This window comes from Topomyia yanbarensis, chromosome 2 (genome assembly GCF_030247195.1).
Source record: "Topomyia yanbarensis strain Yona2022 chromosome 2, ASM3024719v1, whole genome shotgun sequence".
NCBI classification, from domain to species: Eukaryota; Metazoa; Arthropoda; class Insecta; order Diptera; family Culicidae; genus Topomyia; species Topomyia yanbarensis.
Genome location: NC_080671.1, coordinates 371,793,866 through 371,816,264, shown reverse-complemented (window position 1 = coordinate 371,816,264; position 22,399 = coordinate 371,793,866). Strand labels below are relative to the sequence as shown.

The following is a 22,399-nucleotide window of genomic DNA, read 5'->3' as shown; positions in this document are numbered from 1 at the left end:
GTTGTTTTAGAGCCAATATATAATAACCTAAATTGTTGTGTCGTATGAACAGCCCCTCAGTCCTTAGGAACACTCTTAATTTTAACAAATTGCTTAAAAATTGTTTTTCTTCGGATTATATCTCTGGTACTGTTTGCATTAGAATCAATCAGCGAGATAATTTTTTGAAAGATTTGTTTAAGGAATCAAAAAAAAAAGTTTTTAGGGCCACATATTGCCAAATATGCAACTTTTTAATTTTACGCTAAAAGTACATGTTTCTCGTAATACACATATCAGTTACTGCAGGCCACATAAAATGTCATTATACCTACATTGCTTAGTTGGTTTCTGGCTATCTCTTGGGATAATGATGGCATGCTTCTCAGGATTCTGTTTGGATACTTTCCAGGATTTTGATCCAAGTTTTCTTAGCATCCCAATGGAATCTATTTCAGATTTTCGACTGAATTTTTATCCGTATTTCTACAATTTTTTCTCTAAATTTTGATGCAGGATTCTAGAGAAAAGCTTCTTAAATGTCTGATGGAATCCTTCTCAAGATGGAATTCCGCTGAAGATTATGATTTATTCCAGTTACTGATAGAATCATGGTCCTATTTTCATTGAAATCCGGTGTAAATATCCTGCTCTGAGTTCCAGTGGACATTGACACAATAGTGCTCTTCTCCTATTATCCCCTTCAACAACTGATTCCTGCTCAGAATTCCAATGACATCATTAACCCCCTCATGCCCTCTTGTTGGTAAACAACCACGTTTCTAAATTACTATAACTTTTGGTTTACACAACGACAAGTAAGGCTAATAAAATCGACTAAGATCTTTCATTTGAGCATTAAAAGCTATAAATATTATCAGTAGAACCGAAGTTATTACAATTAATCTGGTTAGGTTCCGCTGAAGCAGTGCTGCCAGGGATAGTTTCTGTTAATGGTTAAAGTGAAATTTTGGAATATTTTCTTAGCCTGGCAATATTGTTGAAAACTGCTAAAATTTCTAATTTAGATTTCCATCAATTACCTTTTTCATGCAATAGGACTAGATCGGACGGTAAATATTGAGCAGCTTCTAGCATTGCAAAAGAAGCACCTCTCTATATTAAACAATGTTGTTCGTTTTTCTTGACGCCAACAGTTCTAAGGAAAAATAGTTTTGGGACCTTATACGCGGTAGAAAAACGTTGTTCTAGAAATGGTTAACGAGATTCTGACAAGAGACCCGGCTGCCACTGGAGATGATTTCAATTCTTGGGTAGCTCAAGCAAAGATGGATGATAGGCTATGTAAAGAGGGCGCCAGCAGTACTTCTCGCTGAGGCGACCGGGAACCCATCATCTACGTACCCTGTAGTACTTTGCTAGTGATAAGTATGAGTGGGAGAGTTTGGGAAGACTACACGCGTAGTTATTACCTGGCATTCCGGTACAACATTGGACAACTAAATGATGTTACAAGTACAAGGACAAGGATCTCTTTGTGGGGCGCAACACGCACTCTTCTAACTAGAATGAGGGTTAAAAGACATGTTAGCTATGATATGTAACACCACCACGTAAATTAAACTGGAGCCAAGAAACAGACGACCCCCAGTTTACTTACTAACTTAATTTTTTCTGGTATTCTACTAATCGAATCATTTACGAATCGAAGCCCCGTGTAATCGAGTTCGACCTGTATTGCAAAAGACACACCTTATTAAAAAGCTAATCTTAGAATTCCTACACAAATAGCTATAAACAACTGATACATACCGTTAACTCGTTACCAATATGAATAATAAATGAAAAGTCTGAAAAATCGACTAGGGCCAAAATAGGTACATTTACATTTACCATAATATTTCTCCACGAATGCTTAATGCAAGCATAAATTCATCAAATAGCGCAAAAAAAGTTTTATTCGATTATCCGGGTGATTCGATTATCCGGGTGATTCGATTATCCGGGGTGAGATTTTTTTTGAAATCCCCAGATAATCGAATCCGACCTGTATGGATCTTGTTTTTAGTAGGAAAAATTACCAACACTAAAACCAATACTAGTGTTCACAAAAGATCCTATAGACACTCTAAGCAAATCTGAGATATACAAAATATCATGTTCTCATGGGATAAAGTTTATGTTGGACAAACCAAGACAATAGAGATCCGGGAAGGAACAATTCGCAGAAATCGTTAAAGCTTCTGGGAAATCGGATAAAGATTCGCCATTTCACTTCAAATTTAAGGTAGCGGAACACGCCTTTGTCTAAAAATACGATTTAACTACTGAAGATATCAAAATTGAAAGACAAATTTCCTATCCCTGGAAATTCAGCTGAGAGCTTGGAAATTTTCAAACAGTCCCCTTCGTCCTTACTCAATCGAGTTGAAGGTAACGGATATTCATGGCTATGTTTTGAAAAGCCATGAATATCCGTTACCTTCAACAGCACACAATAAACAGCTAGCTTCACGCGGCTAGGTACCTACCGATTCTTCTACCCGTTTTCTGTTGCAATAGCAATTTTCTTTAGACTAGAACACTGAAGATGACTATAAGTAGATAATAGTTAAAATTGGAGTTGAGAACAGCTTCCGAAACATTGCGAAAAACACGTTACATATAGTGAAATCTTTGTGATGTTTGTCATTTGCATCGAATGCGACTCTACACTTCCTCAATTATTGTGGTCTTAAGACTGCCCTGAGTTGCAGGTTTTTCATTTTATGTTTTAGACAACTCTTTCGCAACATCCTTTCGCACTGTCTAACTTACATTTTTGCAGTGCATAATTTTCGTTTAACATCGCCAAAAACATAGGGTTTTTTTCGTTTTGTATTTCCTCTACAAATATTTGGTCAAAATAAATTTGAATCATGGTGGGAGAAAATTGTGGTCAAGAAACTTGAGTATATTTTAGAATCATCAATAAAATTTGATGTATATCTTGAAGCACTATTGAATTTTTTGGAGACTAGTTGGCTGGATCAGGACCACCGATCTGCTGATTTAGCGTATATATATATAATATGTTGTTGCACTAAGATTAAAAAAATCACAATCTGCTGCAGAATGACTGTAAAAAACTAGGTCGTATCTCGCTAGCAGATGCACTTGCGATCTATGACTGAGACATATAAAACCTATTTTAATGTGTCCCATATAGCGCCTCGGTGACGACCATTCGTAAAATGGATAACCGGCTCTCCGCTGGTCTGGTCCGGTCTGGTGTGGTCCACACGGTCGTCGCAACCACTGCAGCCTATAAATAATAAAGGAGAAAATGGAATCGGCAACAATCAGCAGACTCGCTCTCTGTATATGCTCGAATGGTGTTATCACACTTTTCTGCTTGACATTTATGTTTTTCTAATTGGAAAAATAGGCGGATGTGAATCGGTTTATCTATAGTAATTTCATGTTTACTCCTCGTTTTAACATATCTACTTCACCAGGCACCTATATGTTAAATAGATGTCATGTTGAGATCGTGTTGCTTGTGTAGAAATTATAGTGACACATTCCAAGCACTTGTATCTCTTACATCATAAAATTAATACTGTTAAGGGGAGCGTCTGGTGTAAAGTGGTCAAAATGACTCTATGCTACTGTTTTCTACTCGTGTTTGACAGTTACATCGATCACTGTGCCATCTACAAACGTTTACCAAACGTGTTCCAGACGTCTGATTTATTCGGAATTTCATCAGCGGGTATTTACACACATTCCGAATCTAACCTGAGCGTCTGTTATCTGTGGTCATACGTATCATGGCAGTATAGCTTATAGATAAAACTGACAGTTGAATTATATATTTGATTGACGGCATATCACGTCGTTTAACCATTCCAAAAATTGTTTTGTCCTCACAAACCACATAAGGTTTGTTCAATTTCATCTTCAAATCCGAGCATCTTGTTTAATTACGATATGTTATGTATATCACTGTTTGACGTTATTGTTTTTTTGACACTGCTGTAATTTATGTTTAATGTAGTGAATCTTCCAGAAACTACGTTGAATAAGTAGGAAAATTGTAGTTCTGTTCAGAAATAGTGCAATAAAATGCCACGGACTTGTTGTCACTTGACCTTCAAGTAATTTGTATATTCTCACAGATATCTAAAAAAATATTTTTTAACATTTGCCGCTTCATCATGAAACACGTAGTTGTTCTGAATAAAGTAATCCTCTGTTTGCATGACTAAACAATTTTCCAGTCATTGTCGCTCTTTCTCATTCATTATCAACACTTCACGTTCCATATAGAAAACCACCCTCGTCAAGGCAAAGCAATTAAATTAGGTGGAAATTTTAATATTTTTTTAATAACGCCGATTCAATTTTCACCCATTTTTTCCCCTTCGTTTTCTGTCTGCCTGCTGGATGAATGAATACTTTATGTCGTTGCATTCTATTCGTCCCCTAACTGATTCCAAGAATTTAATCCCATTGCAAGGCAAGCTCCTCCGGCTATGCCACCGACTGGAATATCTTATCACAGTTGTTATTTCACCGCAATGTTTAGATAGTTTAACTTTAACTACTCTCCTCGTATTTTTTCAGTCGTCATCTCAGGACAATGTCGAGATGGTTGTCGATGAATCCTACGATGGCTTGCTCGGTCAACAGGCACCACAGCTCGATCCGGGCGGGCAGCTGCATCATAATCACCTATACAATCAACCGTTGGCCACCAGCGGAATGGACGTCGAGGCAATGGACCTGGATGCGACCGATGTGACTCTTACGAAGCTGAGCGACGAGCAAGAGTACGACATTCGGGATGTGGTGCGCGAGGGACACGAGAAGGCAGACCCGTCGCAGTTCGAACTGCTCAAGGTACTCGGCGAGGGTTCGTTCGGAAAAGTATTCTTAGTTAGGAAAATTGTCGGTAAGGATGCCGGCACACTTTACGCAATGAAAGTAAGTCATTTGGCAGATTGATGGATGTTTCGATTGATGGATGTTTCGATTACTTTAATAAGCGCCTCTATCGATTTCAGGTATTAAAGAAGGCCACACTGAAGGTCAAAGATCGAGTTCGAAGTACGAACGAGCGCAACATTCTTGCCGACGTGGGTCATGCATTTATTGTTAAGCTTCATTATGCCTTCCAAACGCCGGGGAAGTTGTACCTTATCCTGGACTTCCTACGGGGTGGAGATTTGTTCACACGTTTGAGCAAAGAGGTGATGTTCACCGAGGAGGATGTGAAATTTTACCTTGCCGAACTGGCACTTGCGCTAAATCACCTGCATGGTCTCGGCATAATTTACCGGGACCTGAAGCCGGAAAATATTCTGCTGGATCAGGTAAGGTTTCGTAGTCTTAAATATGGTATACAACTTTGGCGGCTTTGCGCATTTATACTTAGCTTTCGAATGGAACTTAAGGAATGAAAGGTATATTTTTTGAGTTAGAGGCGTTTAAGACAAATTTGTCAATTAGAACAAAAGTTCCCTAACGGCGAAATGGAAAGAATTATATTATATGCATAGCAGTTTTTCGCCAAATTTGAGCTTCTATCATATTTCAATAGACTCATAGCCCGTCAAAAATCTTTTCATAGTCCACATTTAAGGGATCGTTTGGTACTCCAAGTTTTTGCATTAACTTTTCTTTTGTTTGGCTCAACATTTCAGTGATAATGAACCGACTATCATATACAGTACGTGGTCACATTAATAATTTGCAGTGGTCTATTTACGGAAATGTGTTGAAAAATGGATTATACATTCACCTTGATTGACTTCTGCAGAAGATACATGGGAAAATGTTGAAGGTTGTGGGTTTTCAGGGCGTCGTTGATGGGCATATCGGGTGACCGTTTTTGAGCTCAGAGAAATTCATTAGTGGTATATTCGTTTTGGACTTTGCACTAGACCGGTGTAGTAGGTGCTGAACTCATTCAATCTTAGGTGTAATCAGTCCATCTCTTTTTTGTACTACACTGCACAGTGGGACGACTTAGAACAAAAGGTGGACTAAAGTCCAAACTTTGCCGTATCGGTTTAAATAGGACGATTTTATGTAATTTTGGTACGCTGAATTCGTTTTTGATATTAAAACATTTCAAAAAAAAAGCGTTTACTAGTCATTAGGGCGTCTCAAAAATATTTTTTTTCGAAGTCGTTCTTAAAATTTGTGTGTATTAATTTTCGTGTACTAAATCGTTTTTGATATTAACACATGTAAAAAAAAATTCATTATGCGTTAGGGTGGCTCAAAGAATTATTTTGTAGTGAAGATACAATTTTTTTTTTAAAACTTTTTGTGCGCTAAATTTCTATTTTAATTATAAAATCAGAAATTATCTTTACTACTTATTAGAGTGGCTCAAAAGTAAGTATTTTGTCTTTTATAATGATTTTTTTCAATAGTAATTGTGGAATTTATTTTCCATATTGAAATGAATTAATTGACAACTCATTATGGGGCTTCAGAAATGACTATTTTGTTTTTGCGAATTAAATAAGATGTGTTCGACTAGTTTTGGAATATTTATTTCGTTAGAGGGTTACTTAATATGAAAGCTACATTTTCTATCATTTTCAAAACAAACATTTTGAGCATCTTAGTGGAATGTTTAATTACATTCGCTAATCAACAAGATTATTAACGATTTTTTTTCGTAGGTGTGTTTTAAGTTACTTAGATTGCTAATTTCATATCATAAATGAAAATAAATCCAAAACCCTTTTTTTCGTGTATATGGTTCATTTAAAAGTGGTCTTATTTTATTTGGATAATATCGCATACCCTTAAGCTATATCAGTGCTATGCAAATTCGGATCAAAATAGACTCACCAAATGACTAAAACTCAACTGTGTTCACTCTATTTGACAGTTATTGCGCAAGTTAGCAAGAAATAGTTCCAGAAACATTTTATACCCTATTTCAGATAGTTGAAAATATTTGCTGATTTTCAATCAGTCTTAATACCTCTACCATCTAAAAAACATACTTCCCACTCAGCTCCTTAGTCTTGATCACTAGTAAAACCCTTGTAGATCATGCTCTCAACGCTATTTGAAAGTTGTGCATGTATTCGTGTCATTATTCTAGCTATAAAGTGATTATCCAAATTCAATGTCAGTAATAACCATGCGTCTCCATTCACAGTTTTTTTAAATTTTGACTGCTTATCGCAAGTTTTCGCAAAACTAGCATATACTCATTTGAAAGAGAAAATTAAAAGCTTTCGAATGAGTATAGTGTGATCGCGGGCATTCACGGGCGTCGTTTTTGTTATCGCATTTGATGTTTGAATTCAATAAAAATTCATAACAAACTGTTATCTAAACACTAACAAAAGTAACTAGTGACTTATTTTTGGCGATTTTATGATATAATTTTATCTCACCGATAATTTTGGTGAAGTAATGCAATGCATAAAATCAACCATTTCTTTGAGAAACGAAAATAACCGGATGTAGTTCCTATAGTCAAATTATGCAAAAAACACTTTAATTATGCCCTTAAAAAAGCTGCCAAAAATTCATTTTACGTTCAAATCACTTTAAATCTCACAAAAATGTCTTTGATGGCGCAGCTGATAGAAGAAAAATACTAGCGAGAATATCGCATAACATTCATATATGGACTTAAGTCCGGGCTCGTCCCACTGTGCACTGGTGTAGCATCAAGAAAAAACGAAAACGCTATAACTTTTGCTCTGGTTTCGCGATGATCAGACCCCGGCTTTGAATATAACCAGACGATTAGGTCAATCATTATTATTGCTCGACAACATAACGAACATTTTCTGCAACAAGGTACGACGAGACTCAAGCATTGGTAAATTTGGCAGCATACATCTATTCTTATACGGTGGCAGATGAATGGGGTCGTCCCATGGCTGTTTTTCTAGAGCAAATCGAACAAAGCTTCTTTGAACGCGTCCCAATCGATTACTTTCAAAGGCGTGGTGTGGCGCCCATGCTTGTACAGCATAGGTACTCTAAAATGCTCCAAACCAGTGCACAGTATATAGATTTAAGTGTGTAGAAATTCTCGAAATCAGCAGTGCTTCGTTTCAAAAAGCTCATTATTGCAAAGGCTCGCAGTGATGCGGTCGGCAAAGCGAAGTTTTCTGTCAAATAACTCTCAGATCACGGATACAATCCACCCTTTTGATGATACAGGTTTAAAGGATGTATTTGCAGCGCCTTAGAGCTATCAGGTGCCCAAAACTTGGCGCCTAACATTCATCGACGTTAATCTGCATTCCATTCAGCGAGCAACGCTCATTAATATAGATTATCCCTGCTATATCCTTCATATTTTAGAAAGGTAACATTGCAGCCACAGTTACCCATGGAGGAAATCCTAGTCGCTACCGTTATATAACAGTAATGTTGTGCGGCACCTTGCCGAAGGCTTTAGCGAAATCAAAATATATTGCATCAACTTGCTAATGTTTCTCGACAGCTGGAACTAGAAAATTTGTGTACTTCATCAATTTGGAAGCATTTTTTTAAAAATCCGTGCTGACGTTCGTCAATTATGTTGGAAGATACAGAGTACACTGCCGTGATACACATAACAGTCCCACCTGCATAGGAAACCCATAGAAAATGGGAATGTTATGCGAATCACGGCAGTACATCGCATTGTAAAAAAAAAACTTTTCCAGAACTTTGGGCCTCTGTAGTTCTATATTATGAGAGTTTTCATCCTTATGGATAAAAACTATAGCTGCTTCTTTTCATACGCTTCGGAAAATATTTTACGTGATTGACCGCTTGAAAATAATACTTACTGATACAAAAAAGTCCTCGGGTGCAATATTTTATGAAAAAAGAGGCAAATAATCCGGACCTGGCATTGAAACAGGTCAACGCGGGACAATGTCTTCGAAACGTCATTTACGTTAGAGATGCTGATATTATAGGTTTGGGAATGTTTCAAGGTAGTCTTTTTGTTTCTTGTTAGGAGAAACTTTGCTACTGCGACCACTATTCATGTTATCTTTGTGGCTGTCCCTGTTTGCCCTACATTGGCCGAATCCAATGTAGTCGGAAGCGAGTTGTTTGTTTGTCCACATGTGTCCTTTAAAAATCACCAGTATTTTTGCCGCACATTCTAATCTACTCTCTATATCACTATTTATCTGCGTTGAGAATAAGTTAGAGTATTCCAACACTGTTTATTGGGAATTTAACAAAAATGTGCACTGTTGGGGTAAGACCGACAGTTTTAGGAGGGGTAAGATCAACACGCTGTTTAGATGGTTGAGTTTATTTTCGATTCAATGCGAACAACTGGAAGTTGTTTATGGTATTCAATTACACTATTATAACATCATGTTAATATTTGAAATACATGTAAACTCAGGGATTTGCATTTATTTTTTGTCCGTATTGTCTCAAGCCGACCAAAAAAATTAAAATCAAATTGAGCGCGATTCATAGTTTTATTATAAAACGAAAGGAAAAAGGATTATCTAATAAGAGATTTTAAAATGATATTGCCGGATTGTTGATTAACGGAATTCCGAAAAATCATAACATGAACCGGATAGCTTACTACAAAAGCGTATGTTACTTCTAAGTGAATGAATCGTAGTAACAGGGGATATATTCTTCTTGCAGAACGGATCTTACTCCTTAGAGTGGCATCACAAGCGATAATAAAGCTTGAAAAGATTAAGGGGGAAAATATTTAACATTATACAAGACAAGCGTTGAATAATTTTTAATGAACCCAATTTTTTGGGAAACGCTAAAAAAATTATATCTTGTTAAGAACCATCTAAACAAGGATTATGCACAGAATATACAATTTTTGGAGCTTTGTGGTATTTTAGAAAAATGATTGTGTTTAAGGTTTCGGACTTGCCCCCGGTTTCCCAACGTAAATCTTTTCGTTTTAGATCCATTAGTTTTTTTGGCTCTCGTTGTATCTGGATGTATGATATTCTTAGCTTGTCGAGCGCCTTCTAAGTTACGTCAGTCCTTTAGTAGTAGTTTAGTCTCTTGTCCAAGCCGAAAGTTCTAGTTTGATTGCACAGGTAGACAAACATGTTTGATGAACCACGACTGGCTAATTCGTCGGCCACTTCGTTGCCATCGATTCCTTGGTGGCCAGGGATTCAGAATATTGTTACTTTATTCCGAGTTGCCAGTTGTTGTAAAGATGTGATGCACTCCCAAATCAGGTTGGACTCACATTTCGACGACCTTAATGCCAACAGTGCTGCTTGGCGGTCGGAGATGATTGCGATTTTTGCATGTCTGTAGTTTCGTTTCCTACAGACCTCTGAGCAGGTGTATATTGCATATACCTCTGCCTGGAAAACTGTATGCCACTTTCTCATTGATATCGCTTCTTTAATGCTTGGTCCGTAGACTCCCGAACCAGTCAGCTCACCCATTTTAGAACCATCAGTATAGAATGATATTGTATCTTGAGGTAGTATGGGACACCCTGCATCCAATATCTGACGATCCATTATGTGGACCTCATATGAGATATCGAAGTTCGGTTTAGCCTCCATTTTATCTTGAACTGTGATCAATACAGGGTTTAGTTTGAGTTCCTTTATTATGCTCAGGTGACTATTTAAAGCCCTGGTTTACCCTTTAGCACTCTTAGAGAGCGACATCTCGCCTCCCCCATAATATGTTTGTACAATGAAGGTAGATGAAGCATGACTTCCATAGCTGTAGTGGGTGTTGCTTTCATAGCACCAGTGATAGAGATGCAGGTTAGCCTGTCAACTTTAGTTTATTTAGTTTGGGTGGTCTTTCGTTAACTTTGGGGCACCACCATTCGAGTCGAATTGTTGATCGTCGCGCGCTAGTTGTGTTTTCGCTCTCCGTATACATTGGCTTTATAACGTAACAGTCATCTTTCCCGTTGATAAAAAGTGTCGAGCTGCAGGAATTATTTCATGCGCAGTATATCCTGCGATTATCGACGAGCAAAACGAACGCAATTCTACAAAATTTTGCTGAGCTGTTTTATTTGATTTATTTCAACTACCGAGGTGCCATTGTTCATCTAATCGAAGCGTCGCTATTGTTATTTTGCTGTAGAGAATGGTTTGCGAAGTGTGTGATACGGCGATCGATTGCAAAGTCGATATTATTACCGTGTGCCAGGGAAGCTGCTGTAAACGATTTCATGCTCAATGTGTGGGATTGAACGAGGCTAATATTAATGCACTCACCAAAAATATTATTTGGTTATGCGATACGTGTTTGGAAGCATTCATTGAAACTGTCGCTACCTCGCTGACTGAGTCGCCAGAGCCGAACCCTTCTTCAAACAACATCGAGTACGAGGTGGCTAATATGAAAGCAAAAATCGATGAAATTCAAAAGACATTATCGGAACTATTGCCACAGAAGCGTTCATGCCCATTAATTTCTACCCCGGTTTCGTCTGTGGATTCACCGAACGAATCGAAAAATAGAAGTGGAATTAATTCACCAATTGGTAATGCACATCGAAGTAATATGGAATTCTCTTTGTTCCTGTCGAATATAGAACCTCACGTTACCGAAAGCGAAGTGAGTGCCTTAGTTGCACAGTGTCTCGGACTCAATTCAAATGACAGAACTGACATCAAAAAACTTGTTCCTGGGTGGAAGTCTGTCGATGATGTTGACTATGCGTCGTTCAGGATAGGGCTTGATGGAAAGTGGAAGCCACTAGCCCTACAGGCGTCGACTTGGCCTCGAAACGTCCGCTATCGTGAATTTGTCAACCGGAACAACACGACGTGGAAACCTGAATTTTGAACAACACATTGCAGACTACTGACGATTTCTATTTTCTTGCTGTTTACAATAATTAGTGTTTATTTCCAAATGTAAGAATGTTCTGTGATAAGTGTTATATTTTTGTCCTGTCTGAAATGTATTGTTGTATTTTGTCCTATATGAAATGTAAATGTAATTGTAATTGTATGTAATGTAATTGCAACCAGTATAAGGAACCACCATTGGGACCAAGGGGTCTGTTGGTGTAAATAAATAAATAAATAAATAAATAAATAAATAAATAAATAAATAAATAAATACCACACAATGGAGGAATAAGTTAATCATGGTCTGGCGATGGTCGTGTAGTAAGCCAACCTCGGTTTGAGAGTTTTCCCGAAGAGTTTACTGCACGCCCAAAGTTCACAGTGGATCCACTCCATTCAAAAGCTGGACTAAACCACAAAAGTAGTTTAAAATGTCTGAAAATATCATCCAAGGGTAATTTTGGTGCGCTGAACTCGATTTTGATTAAATCAGGACGCTAGAATGAAAATTAGATAGCCTAGGATGGCTCTAAAAGTTTTTTTTTTAAATATCGCAAAAGTGAATTTTATTACCTTCTCAAAACAGATACTTTGTAAGTGAACAGAAACATTTTAATTTCTTAGGGTAGTCATTAGCAACGAATTGGCTAGGGTGGTTCCAATTTATCGAAATCTGGCGAATAAAAATTATGTAATTTTATACATTTGTTTGTAGATCTTCAGTCCAATCTAAATACCATCGTAGAAAAAATCATCCTTTCATAGCTCTTTAAGAGATAATCCTCATGTACTAATTTATGAACGTATGCGTTTAGAATAGCTATAAAAGATAGCATATCTTAAGGTGTTTGAAAGAATGCATTAAATTTTTGTTTTATTGGTTTATTTATTTATAGTTATCGCCAAAGCTATTAAAAGATAACAGGTTTATTTGATTTTAATGAAGATCTCAAATCATGCCCTACTATGCTCTATTCACAGTTTCTCATACGATGAATACTGCAGCTAAGCCGCTCAATACTTTTCCATTGATTTTCAATTCCAATGATGGTATGAATATCTCTTCTTGTGGGTACTGACTTGTTTTTTTTGTACGAAAACATCCTGAGCATACTTTGCACTGTATGTGTATGCTTTGAAATAGAGGCGTGAGCGTTTTTGCATGAAACTCTCATCAATTTGGAAGTGAATTATTGAGGGAGATTTTGAATTTGATTGTTGATTGTGATAGATTCAATAGGAAGTTTGCACTTGAAAATAAATGTTGCATTACTGGCCAATAACTAAAAATCGGGTAAAAAAGAACATTTCCCACACTGACGTGTTTACCTTACATCGGTCACCAGTAAAGCTAACAACTAATACCTACTAGAGAAATAGTATTCATGGAAATATATGGTAATAGTTGCAGTTAGTTTTACCTCGTTGGCTTGTATTTATTTAAATTTTTCTATACTGCAGATAACTGTGAAAATGTAGAAACACGAGTCATAGTTGCAAGACGGTCAAGGCGTACTTATATTTGTATCAAGGAAATCGCTCCAAACCCTGAATTTACAAGCAGCGCTCAGAAAAAAATCCACTGGTGAATAATAATGCAAAACTTCATGAAATCAAAAAAAATACTATGCGTCTCCATGAAAAAACTAATTTTACAAATGTCAAAATATCAACCTTCGGCGCAAAACGGCGCAGGATGGCACTATGATTTTTGAAAACTAGATAAAATTCTACGTCAGTTGTACTAGATGAGATCCTTCAATACGCTTTTACCGATAAAGAGATGACACTCTGAATGTAAATAAGTCCGCGTTAAACAACATAGCTATATTGATTTTATTGGTAACTTTTGAAATACTCATTATTTCTCAAATCAAAATACACCATTGAATTCCTGAAATGATTTTCTATTAGAAACGCCTATACTGCCCGTAAACGCATAAGAGTCCCATGTGGATTTTTGTCGAAAATTAGTTATCCATTGGATTGTATTCTGTATCACCACTGAATCACACTGCACAAATAAGATTACCGGGTTTGTTCAGAAAATATAAAAAAAAAAATACCAAATCATGGTTGTCCCATCCATTTGGCTCAATAGATGGGACAATCTTGAACAGCGTTTTCCTTGGCTTGCTGTTTTTCAACATGGGACTCTTTTGCTGTTATGTGTTGTTAAATTATCATTATAGTGCTTATTGAAGCGAGATGAATTAGAATGAACAAAAACTTTTTGGCACTCAAATTCTTGCAAATCTTGAAGACCTTGTACGGTTCAAAAAAAAAATGTAGCACTTATATTATTCAATCGTTTAACTCAAAAATTTGGCGAATACAGCTTTGGGTAATGTACATTTAAAAAAAATATAAAAGGTGTGAAAATCGACAATAAATTTTGGAGGTTTTGACCGGCCCGGCCCCACTGTGCAGTGCTGCAGTTGTTTTATTATCGGCGTATATCAGGTGCGAGCCCTAATTCAGTTTTTTTTGTGTAGGTTATTGTAGTTCCACTGAGAGTTAGGGGAACCAACTTCAGTTTCTTCCTAATGAAAAACGATACGATGCCTGTTGAGTCCCTCTTTGAAGTTCAGGGCTAATTGAATCCGATGGCTTAGTACAGATCCATGTTTTCCTTTCACAATTAGAACAATGTCATATTCAAGAATCTCAAAACCACCCTTTAGTGACCAGAGCAGGGGTCATAGCACACCTCTGCCGACTGTTCCAAGTGTGAGCGGAATACACACTAATTTGTTTTCTGTATTTCCCTGTGCTTTCACACTGTGTGGCTTTTATGACGAACATTATGTGTCTGTGATCCGACAGAAACGTGCCAACTCTTTATCTTTTCTATTATTTAAGCGCCTGATAACGTGAGGTCCAGTATTTCGCTTCTAACTGCGTTCATAAGTATACGTTCAACCCCCTTGTTACACACCTTGCCATAATTTGACGAAAGGTATTATACTAGCTGGTACTCACCGCTAGTATTTATTTCCGTTACCATATTTTTTTTTTTCATAAAACGTTTATTTGACACGGCATTTGCAAATGCTTTTTTACGCCGGGGGTTTTTTTACATAACATGTTACAAAGGTTCTTAAGACTATCACGTTATAAAAAAAATCACTTTCTAATGCTAACACTGAGGATAATCATCATTTTGAATGTTTTTAATTATACTCTATTTTCTTGAATTTCATTGTAAACCTATTGATAGTTTTTCAATAATCTTTGTTTATTTTTTTTCTTTATTTATATCGTTTTATCTAACTTAACTAACTGCGAAGAAATCTAAATTGTTTGTGGGTAGCAAGGGAAAAAACTAGAAACATTGTGGGGATAATTATATTTGAATATTTATTGTTTTCAGGAAATGATAAATATGGCTCATGTATGTAAGATCTCGTAAAGCGAGGATATCACGAACAGGTACATAGGGTGGTTTTCTTCTGGCTCATAAGGAGTCTATTAATTGGGATCTGGCTTCACGATGTTCAGTGCAAGACCAAACAACATGTTAAATGTCTTCGTAACCCTCTCCGCAAGCACATTGATTATCTTCTGCGATCCCAATACGGCGGAGATGCGCATTCAACGTATAATGGTTGGACATGAAACTAGACATCACACGAATGAAGTTTCGACTTACATCCAACCCTTTGAACCATGCCTTCGTTGATACTATAGGGATAATTGAGTGCAACCACCGTCCCAGATCTCCATTGTCCCATGATGTTTGCCAACTAGTAAGCGTCCTCTGACGAGAAACGCTATAAAATTCATTGAAGGCAATAGGTCTTTCATAGATGTCACCGTCCAGCGCCCCTATTTTGGCTAAATTATCCGCTCTCTCATTACCCGGTATGGAGCAATGAGCGGGAATCCACGCTAAGGTAATTTGATAAGATTTATTTGTTAATTTAGTTAAGTATTCTCGTATCTTCTTCAAAAAGAACGGATCGTGATTATCAAGCTTTAAAAAGCGTAGTGCCTTAATTGTGCTGAGGCTATCTGTGAGGATGAAATAATGGCTCGGAAGTAAAGTATCAATGATTTCCAGACTATAGTGAACTGCTGCTAGTTCGGCTGTATAAACGGAGGCAGGTTCTGCAAGCTTGAAAGAGATCGAGGTGTTATTGTTGAAAATACCGAAGCCAGTGGCCTCATTGATTCGTGACCCATCAGTGTAGAACATTTTATGGCAGTCAATGTGTTGGTATTTACTTTTGAATATTTTAGGGATCTCCAGAGAGCGCTGGTGATCCGGGATTCCACTAATTTCCTCTTGCATGGACGTGTCGAAAAATAAAGTGGAATCGGGAGTATCTAGTATATTAACACATGTCAGAACATAACTAGAAGGCGTTATTTCTTGTGACATGTGATTGAAGTACACTGTCATGAATCTGGTTTGGGATTGAAGCTCGACAAGTCTTTCGAAATTTACAATTACCAGTGGATTCATAACCTCACATCGTATAAGTAAACGAGAGGAGAGATCCCAGAATGATCTTTTAAGGGAAGAACTCCCGCTAGTACTTCAAGACTCATCGTATGTGTCGATTGCATGGAACCTAAGGCGATTCGTAAACAACGATACTGTATTCGTTCCAATTTAATAATGTGAGTGTTTGCAGCTGAACGGAAACAGAAGCACCCATATTCCATTACTGAAAGTATCGTTGTTTGATACAATCTTATCACGTCACTTGGATGAGCACCCCACCAAGATCCGGTTATTGTTCGGAGAAAATTTATCCTTTGTTGGCACTTCTTTATCAAATACCTAATGTGGCCTCCCCATGTACCTTTAGAATCGAACCAAATTCCGAGATATTTAAAGGTCATGACTTGGGCTATCGTTCTACCAACCAACTGAAGCTGAAGCTGAGCTGGATCACGCGCCCTTGAGAAAACAACCAACTCTGTTTTCTCCGTAGAGAAATCGATGCTTAACTTCAAAGCCCAAATTGATAAATTATCCAAACTATCTTGCAGTGGTTGTTGTAAATTTATGGCTTTTGGTCCTGTAACAGAAACCACGCCATCATCTGCAAGTTGCCTTAGAGTGCATGGGCTGACAATACAATTATCAATGTCATTCACGTAAAAATTGTAGAGAAGGGGGCTTAAACAAGAACGTTGTGGGAGGCCCATGTAACTTATTCTGAATGTTGCCAAATCGCCATATGAAAAATGCATGTGCTTTTCTGACAATAAGTTGTATAAATAATTATTTAATATTGGTGAAAGACCACATTGATGTAGTTTCTCTGAGAGAACATCAATGGAAACAGAGTCGAATGCTCCTTTTATGTCTAAGAACACAGACGCCTTTTTTGTTCTTTTTTGCGTAAGCGAGTTGGATTTCTGACGAAAGTAGCGCCAGACAATCATTCGTTCCCTTTCCCCTCCGAAAACCAAACTGGGTATCTGATAGCAAGCCGTTCGCCTCAACCCAATTGTCGAGACGTCGTAGGATAATTTTTTCCAACAATTTCCTGATGCAGGATAGCATTGCAATTGGTCGATACGAGTTATGGTCGGAGGCTGGTTTTCCCGGTTTTGGAATGGCGATAACTCTCACTTGTCTCCAGTCGTGCGGGACTATGTTCTGCTCAAGAAGCTTATTGAATAAATTCAACAAGCGTCTTTTTGCTAGGTCAGGCAGATTCTTCACCAAGTTGAATTTAATTCTGGCTGGACCCGGAGCATTATTGTTGCATGAGAGGAGTGCAATTAAAAATTCCATCATTGTCAAAGGCGAATCTATGGAATCGTTACTTGTGGGAGCATCGCGAATGATTTTCTGCGCAGGAGCAGAATCTGGACAAACTTTCTTGGCAAAATTAAATATCCAGCGATTCGAAAAATCTTCGCTTTCATTAGTTACGTTTCGATTCCTCATTCTTCTGGCTGTGTTCCAAAGAGTACTCATTGATGTTTCTCTTGACAAGCCATCAACGAAACGTCTCCAATAACTAGACTTTTTGGCACGACGGAGACTGTCAAATTTGTTTTGTAAAATCGAATAATTTTCAAAGTTTGCACGTGTACACCCTTTCCGTTTCATAATTTCTTTGTAAGCAACTTGTTTAGTTTCATATGCATCCGAGCACTCTTTGTCCCACCAGGGATTATGAGGCCGGCTGTTCATTATCATGCCAGGATTGCATTTCGTTTGGGTTTGTTCTGCTGCTTCAATAATCAAACCCGCTAGAAATTCATATTCTTCGGTAGGTGGTAGCTCTTCCGTCGAAACAAGAGAAGTGGAAATTAAAGATTGGTATTTTTTCCAATCAATATTTCGTGTCAAGTCATAAGGGACATTGATTGAATTCGTGAGGCCTAATTCACTGTTAATTGAAATAACGACTGGCAAATGATCGCTACCGTGAGGATCAGGTACAACCTTCCACGTGCAATCTAACCGAAGTGATGTCGAGCATAGAGATAGATCTAATGCACTTGGTCGTGCGGGTGGTCTGGGAATGCGTGTTGCTTCGCCTGTATTTAAAACTGTCATATTGAGCTCGTCACAAACATTGTATATCAAAGAGGATCGATTATCATTGAAGAGGGAACCCCACAATACTCCGTGCGAGTTGAAGTCTCCCAGTATCAGCCGCGGAGCAGCCATGGATTCCACTACCTCAAAAATCTGACGTTGTCCAATTTGAGCTTTGGGAGGTATATATATATATATATATATATATATATATATATATATATATATATATATATATATATATATATATATATATATATATATATATATATATATATATATATATATAGAAGCGATAGACATGTCTTTGCCTTTAATATTCGTTTGGACAGCTACAGCCTCAATGCCCGCAAACAAGGGGATGTTAATTCTATAGAAAGAATAGCACTTTTTAATTCCTAGAAGCACTCCTCCATATGGGGTGTCTCGGTCTAGGCGAATAATGTTGAAATCATTCAAGTTGAAATTAATGTTTGAGGTAAGCCATGTTTCACAAAATTTTTAAGGAGTCAATTTTAGGTATGATACTTCTGCAATTCCACTGTAAAACAGTGATGGAATCTTTCATTAGAGGAGGTGAATTACCCATTGAAAGATACAATCGCTGCAAGGATGGGCCATTGAGCAATCAGCTGCTCTAAAAATGTTCTAATTGTTGGGAGGAACGCTGAAAGTATACTTTTTAGTGGTTCAGAAATATTGAATGCTTTGAAAATCCAATCAAAAATTTCAGAAAATTTCAATAAACCTATCCCCGGTTGAGGCTCGGAGGAAGTTGAAGTTTTATTATTTCCAGTAATGGTGTTCTGTTTGGATTGTACATTACCAAAACCGGGAGGGACTGGCTTCGGTATTGCATCGGAATTCTTTAACTTTGGCTGCAATTTATTTGTTGGAGGAGAAATTTTAAGGCCCTTGCTTGGCAGTTTGGGAAAAGAGGATTGTTTTCTTTTCCTGGATCCTCTAAACAAATGATGTACCTTCGGACGCTTCGTCAGAGTCAGACTCTTTCGGCAATAGAATAGCGTATCTGTTTTCTGGGACCGTGGGTTCAGGAGTAGCATTTTTCAGTATTTCTGCATAAGAGCGCTTAGATCTCTCCTTCAAGGATCGTTTAATTTTCTCCTCCCGCAATTTATATATGGGACATGCAAGGAGCTCGTGTGAAGTTTCTCCGCAATGTAAACATTTTTCTAAGTTTTTATTGCATGTATCCTCTTGATGAGGCCCCCACATTTGCCACACCGTACCTTATTGGAACAGTAAGTGGCTGTGTGGCCAAGCTGTTTACAATTGAGGCAATTCATCACACGAGGGATGAAAAGGCGAACGGGGAGACGAATTTTATTAATAAGAACATGGCTAGGCAAAGCAGACCCAGCGAAAGTTACACGAAATGAATAGGATGGTCGGTAAACTTTTTTCTCTTCTTCATGTGATACTGAGTACAATTGCTTACAATCGAGTATTTTTACCTTATTAAGCAGGGCGTTCTTGAAACAACCAACACCATGCTTAAGTATATCCTCGGCAGTGAGGCTGGGTTCGGAGATGACTCCATCGCATTCTATATCGCGCGAAAGTATATAAACTTTATATTCACGCGTGAAGAGTTCGCAGGCTACTATCTCGTTAGCTTGTCTAATGTTATCAATGCTAACTCGAAGTTTGTCCTTATTTACTTTCACGATCTCTGTTACAGCAGAAAATCGTGAAGTCAGATCCCGTGCAATTTGCACAAGGTTTAATGGCTTTCCTTTCCGCCTGAAGAAAACCTGCCAAGGTCCAGAAGACCCTTGGGGGTATAATTTTATTCTAAGGGGAGTTGAGGGAGGGGGATCAGAAGAATTTTGCTCTTGTGAAATGGAGGATTCCATCTCACTATCCTCCATCTCGCCTACCATACACAGTAAGTAAATTAAATACTAACACTAGCAAAATTATATTAAAATCTACCTGTCCTTCGAAGAGTTGCAGATTCACGCTGTCTCCCTCTGTCACACGCTCGTGTTGAACACAGCGCAACCACCACTACCAAGATGGAGCCGCTGTTTACCTGTGGGTCCAGGGGTATTTCCTTACTACGCAGCGTGGCTAGGTACACAAATACACAAAAGCCCGATTCTGCACTAGCACAGATGAATAAGTGATGATGAAGCGAGACGCTTCACCAACAAGATGCAGCTCTGTCTCACTTAGCGCGGACTGTATGCAGCGTAACCACTACCACCACCAAGGTGGGGCCGCCGCTTACCTGTGGGTCCAGAGGTATTCCCCTACTACGCAGCGTGGCTAGGTACACAAATACTCAAAATCCCGTATCTGCACTAATACGGATGAATGAATGATGATGAAGCGAGCCGCTTCACCAACCAGATGCAGCGCTGTCTCACTCCGTCGCAAGCGCCGGTTGTATGCAGCGCAACCACTACTACCACCAGGGTGGGGCGCCGCTTACCTGAGACTTCGTTGCCTTCGCACCAACACTCGCTTATCGCGTGGTACCACCACCAAAGGACCGCTCTCGCAGCCAACAATCCTGCCTGTCTCCGCACCAACACAGCATCAAACACTGACACGGTACACAAACTTCTAGCCTATTCACGGCTTGCACAGCCTTGGTTGCTACAACCAATCAGCAAACACAACCTTTCAAGGCGAAGGCTAAAACTGTTATGTTACCATATATTATGTAATGTGCATTGGCATTCAATGATTTGTTTATGCTTCTGCAGCACTTTATGAGGGCATCGATTGCAGAAGGGAAGTAGGTACATGCGATCACAATCTCCTGCTTGCCCCTGGCCGTCGATGCCTCGAGTGTTGTTGCAACGATGTCTCGTGGGATGAATCCTGTAATTGGAGATAATTTTATTGCTCCGTTTATCTGTAAGATTTTAGGGTTTTTTTCTCCACGGCTTCTGTGGAAGAGCGATGTCTAGGCGCTCTTTGGTGAACCTCCGGGAGAGGACGCTTGTGGCACATTTTGCATGGTGAAGGTTGACTTGAATGCAGCGAATGCTGCTCATTTTTTCGGTGTTTCTTTACTGTCGTCCCCTTTATTGTGTTGCCGCAGGCTGTATACTGTTCGACGTTTCACTGGCTTCCCGAGCAGAGTCTGATAACAAATTGAGAACTAAACTTGATGTTGTGATGTAGTAGGGAATGATTGCTCAGCTTGTTATCATTTTGGTCGTTTTAACAATTAAAAGATCCAAATCGAAGGCAGAAAAATTGCACTATGACATCAAACAGAAAAATATTCATGCTATCAGTGAAAGCAAATTGAAAACTCATAACCCTCCGAGCTCTCGATCGAAGCAGTTCGTTTTCTGGTGCTGTGCATAAAGTGAACAAGAATAAATTGTCAGTGAAGGTCAACCATTGTTCGAGGCAGTCTTTGTTCGCCGGTGCCCAGGCTGGTGAAGTGAATACCAGAATAGCCGGAATCGCCGCTATATAAGCTAAGTATTTTTTTTTCTTTCATTTCCCTTTCCCCGATCGGTCTCTACTTCTGCCCTTTCCCCTGAATATAAGTTTCATCTCTCGTTTACACCACGTGTTATCCTCGTGCCTAAATGGCCGAGGGCGAAGTAACATTGGATGGGAATGATATTCCCATGGATATACCGGATAAACCCGAAATTACTCCCTCCCCTGATTCCCCCAGTCCTCCCCGTATTAAAACATACCCAGCCAGTTCGACTGGACCCTGGGTGGTGTATTTCCGGCCCAACACGAAATCGCCCAATATTCTAGAAATCTCACGGGAGCTGACTGCCAACTACCCGTCCGTGGCTCAGATAACACGTGTTCGAGCTAATAAGATACGCGTTATAGTAAATGACCTCGATCAGGCAAACCAGATTGCTCGCAGCGAGCGTTTTACGAAGCAATTCAAAGTGTATGTGCCTTGTAGAGTTGTGGAGATCGATGGGGTCGTCGCCGAACCGGGTCTAAAGTGCGAAGACCTGTTGAAGTACGGGGTTGGCTGCTTTAAGGACCCTTCACTTCAAAAGGTGAAAATTCTGGAATGCAAGCAATTGTATTCCGCAAAAACTGAAGATGATAAGACAACTTATTCTCCGTCAGACTCGATTCGGGTGACTTTCTCCGGATCTGCTCTTCCCAACTATGTCCTCCTGGA

General features: G+C 38.6%; 1 protein-coding gene across 4 annotated transcripts in view; it reads left to right on the top strand.

Moving 5' to 3' along the window:
- LOC131684530 (ribosomal protein S6 kinase 2 beta) overlaps positions 1-22,399 on the top strand; it is a 102,383-nt gene that overhangs the window by 67,575 nt on the left and 12,409 nt on the right. For all 4 annotated transcript variants that reach the window (XM_058967492.1, XM_058967491.1, XM_058967490.1 and 1 more), the window contains 2 exons: positions 4,549-4,908; positions 4,989-5,297. In XM_058967492.1, coding sequence (XP_058823475.1) covers positions 4,549-4,908; positions 4,989-5,297 — 669 coding nt within the window. The remainder of the gene's footprint in view (positions 1-4,548; positions 4,909-4,988; positions 5,298-22,399) is intronic.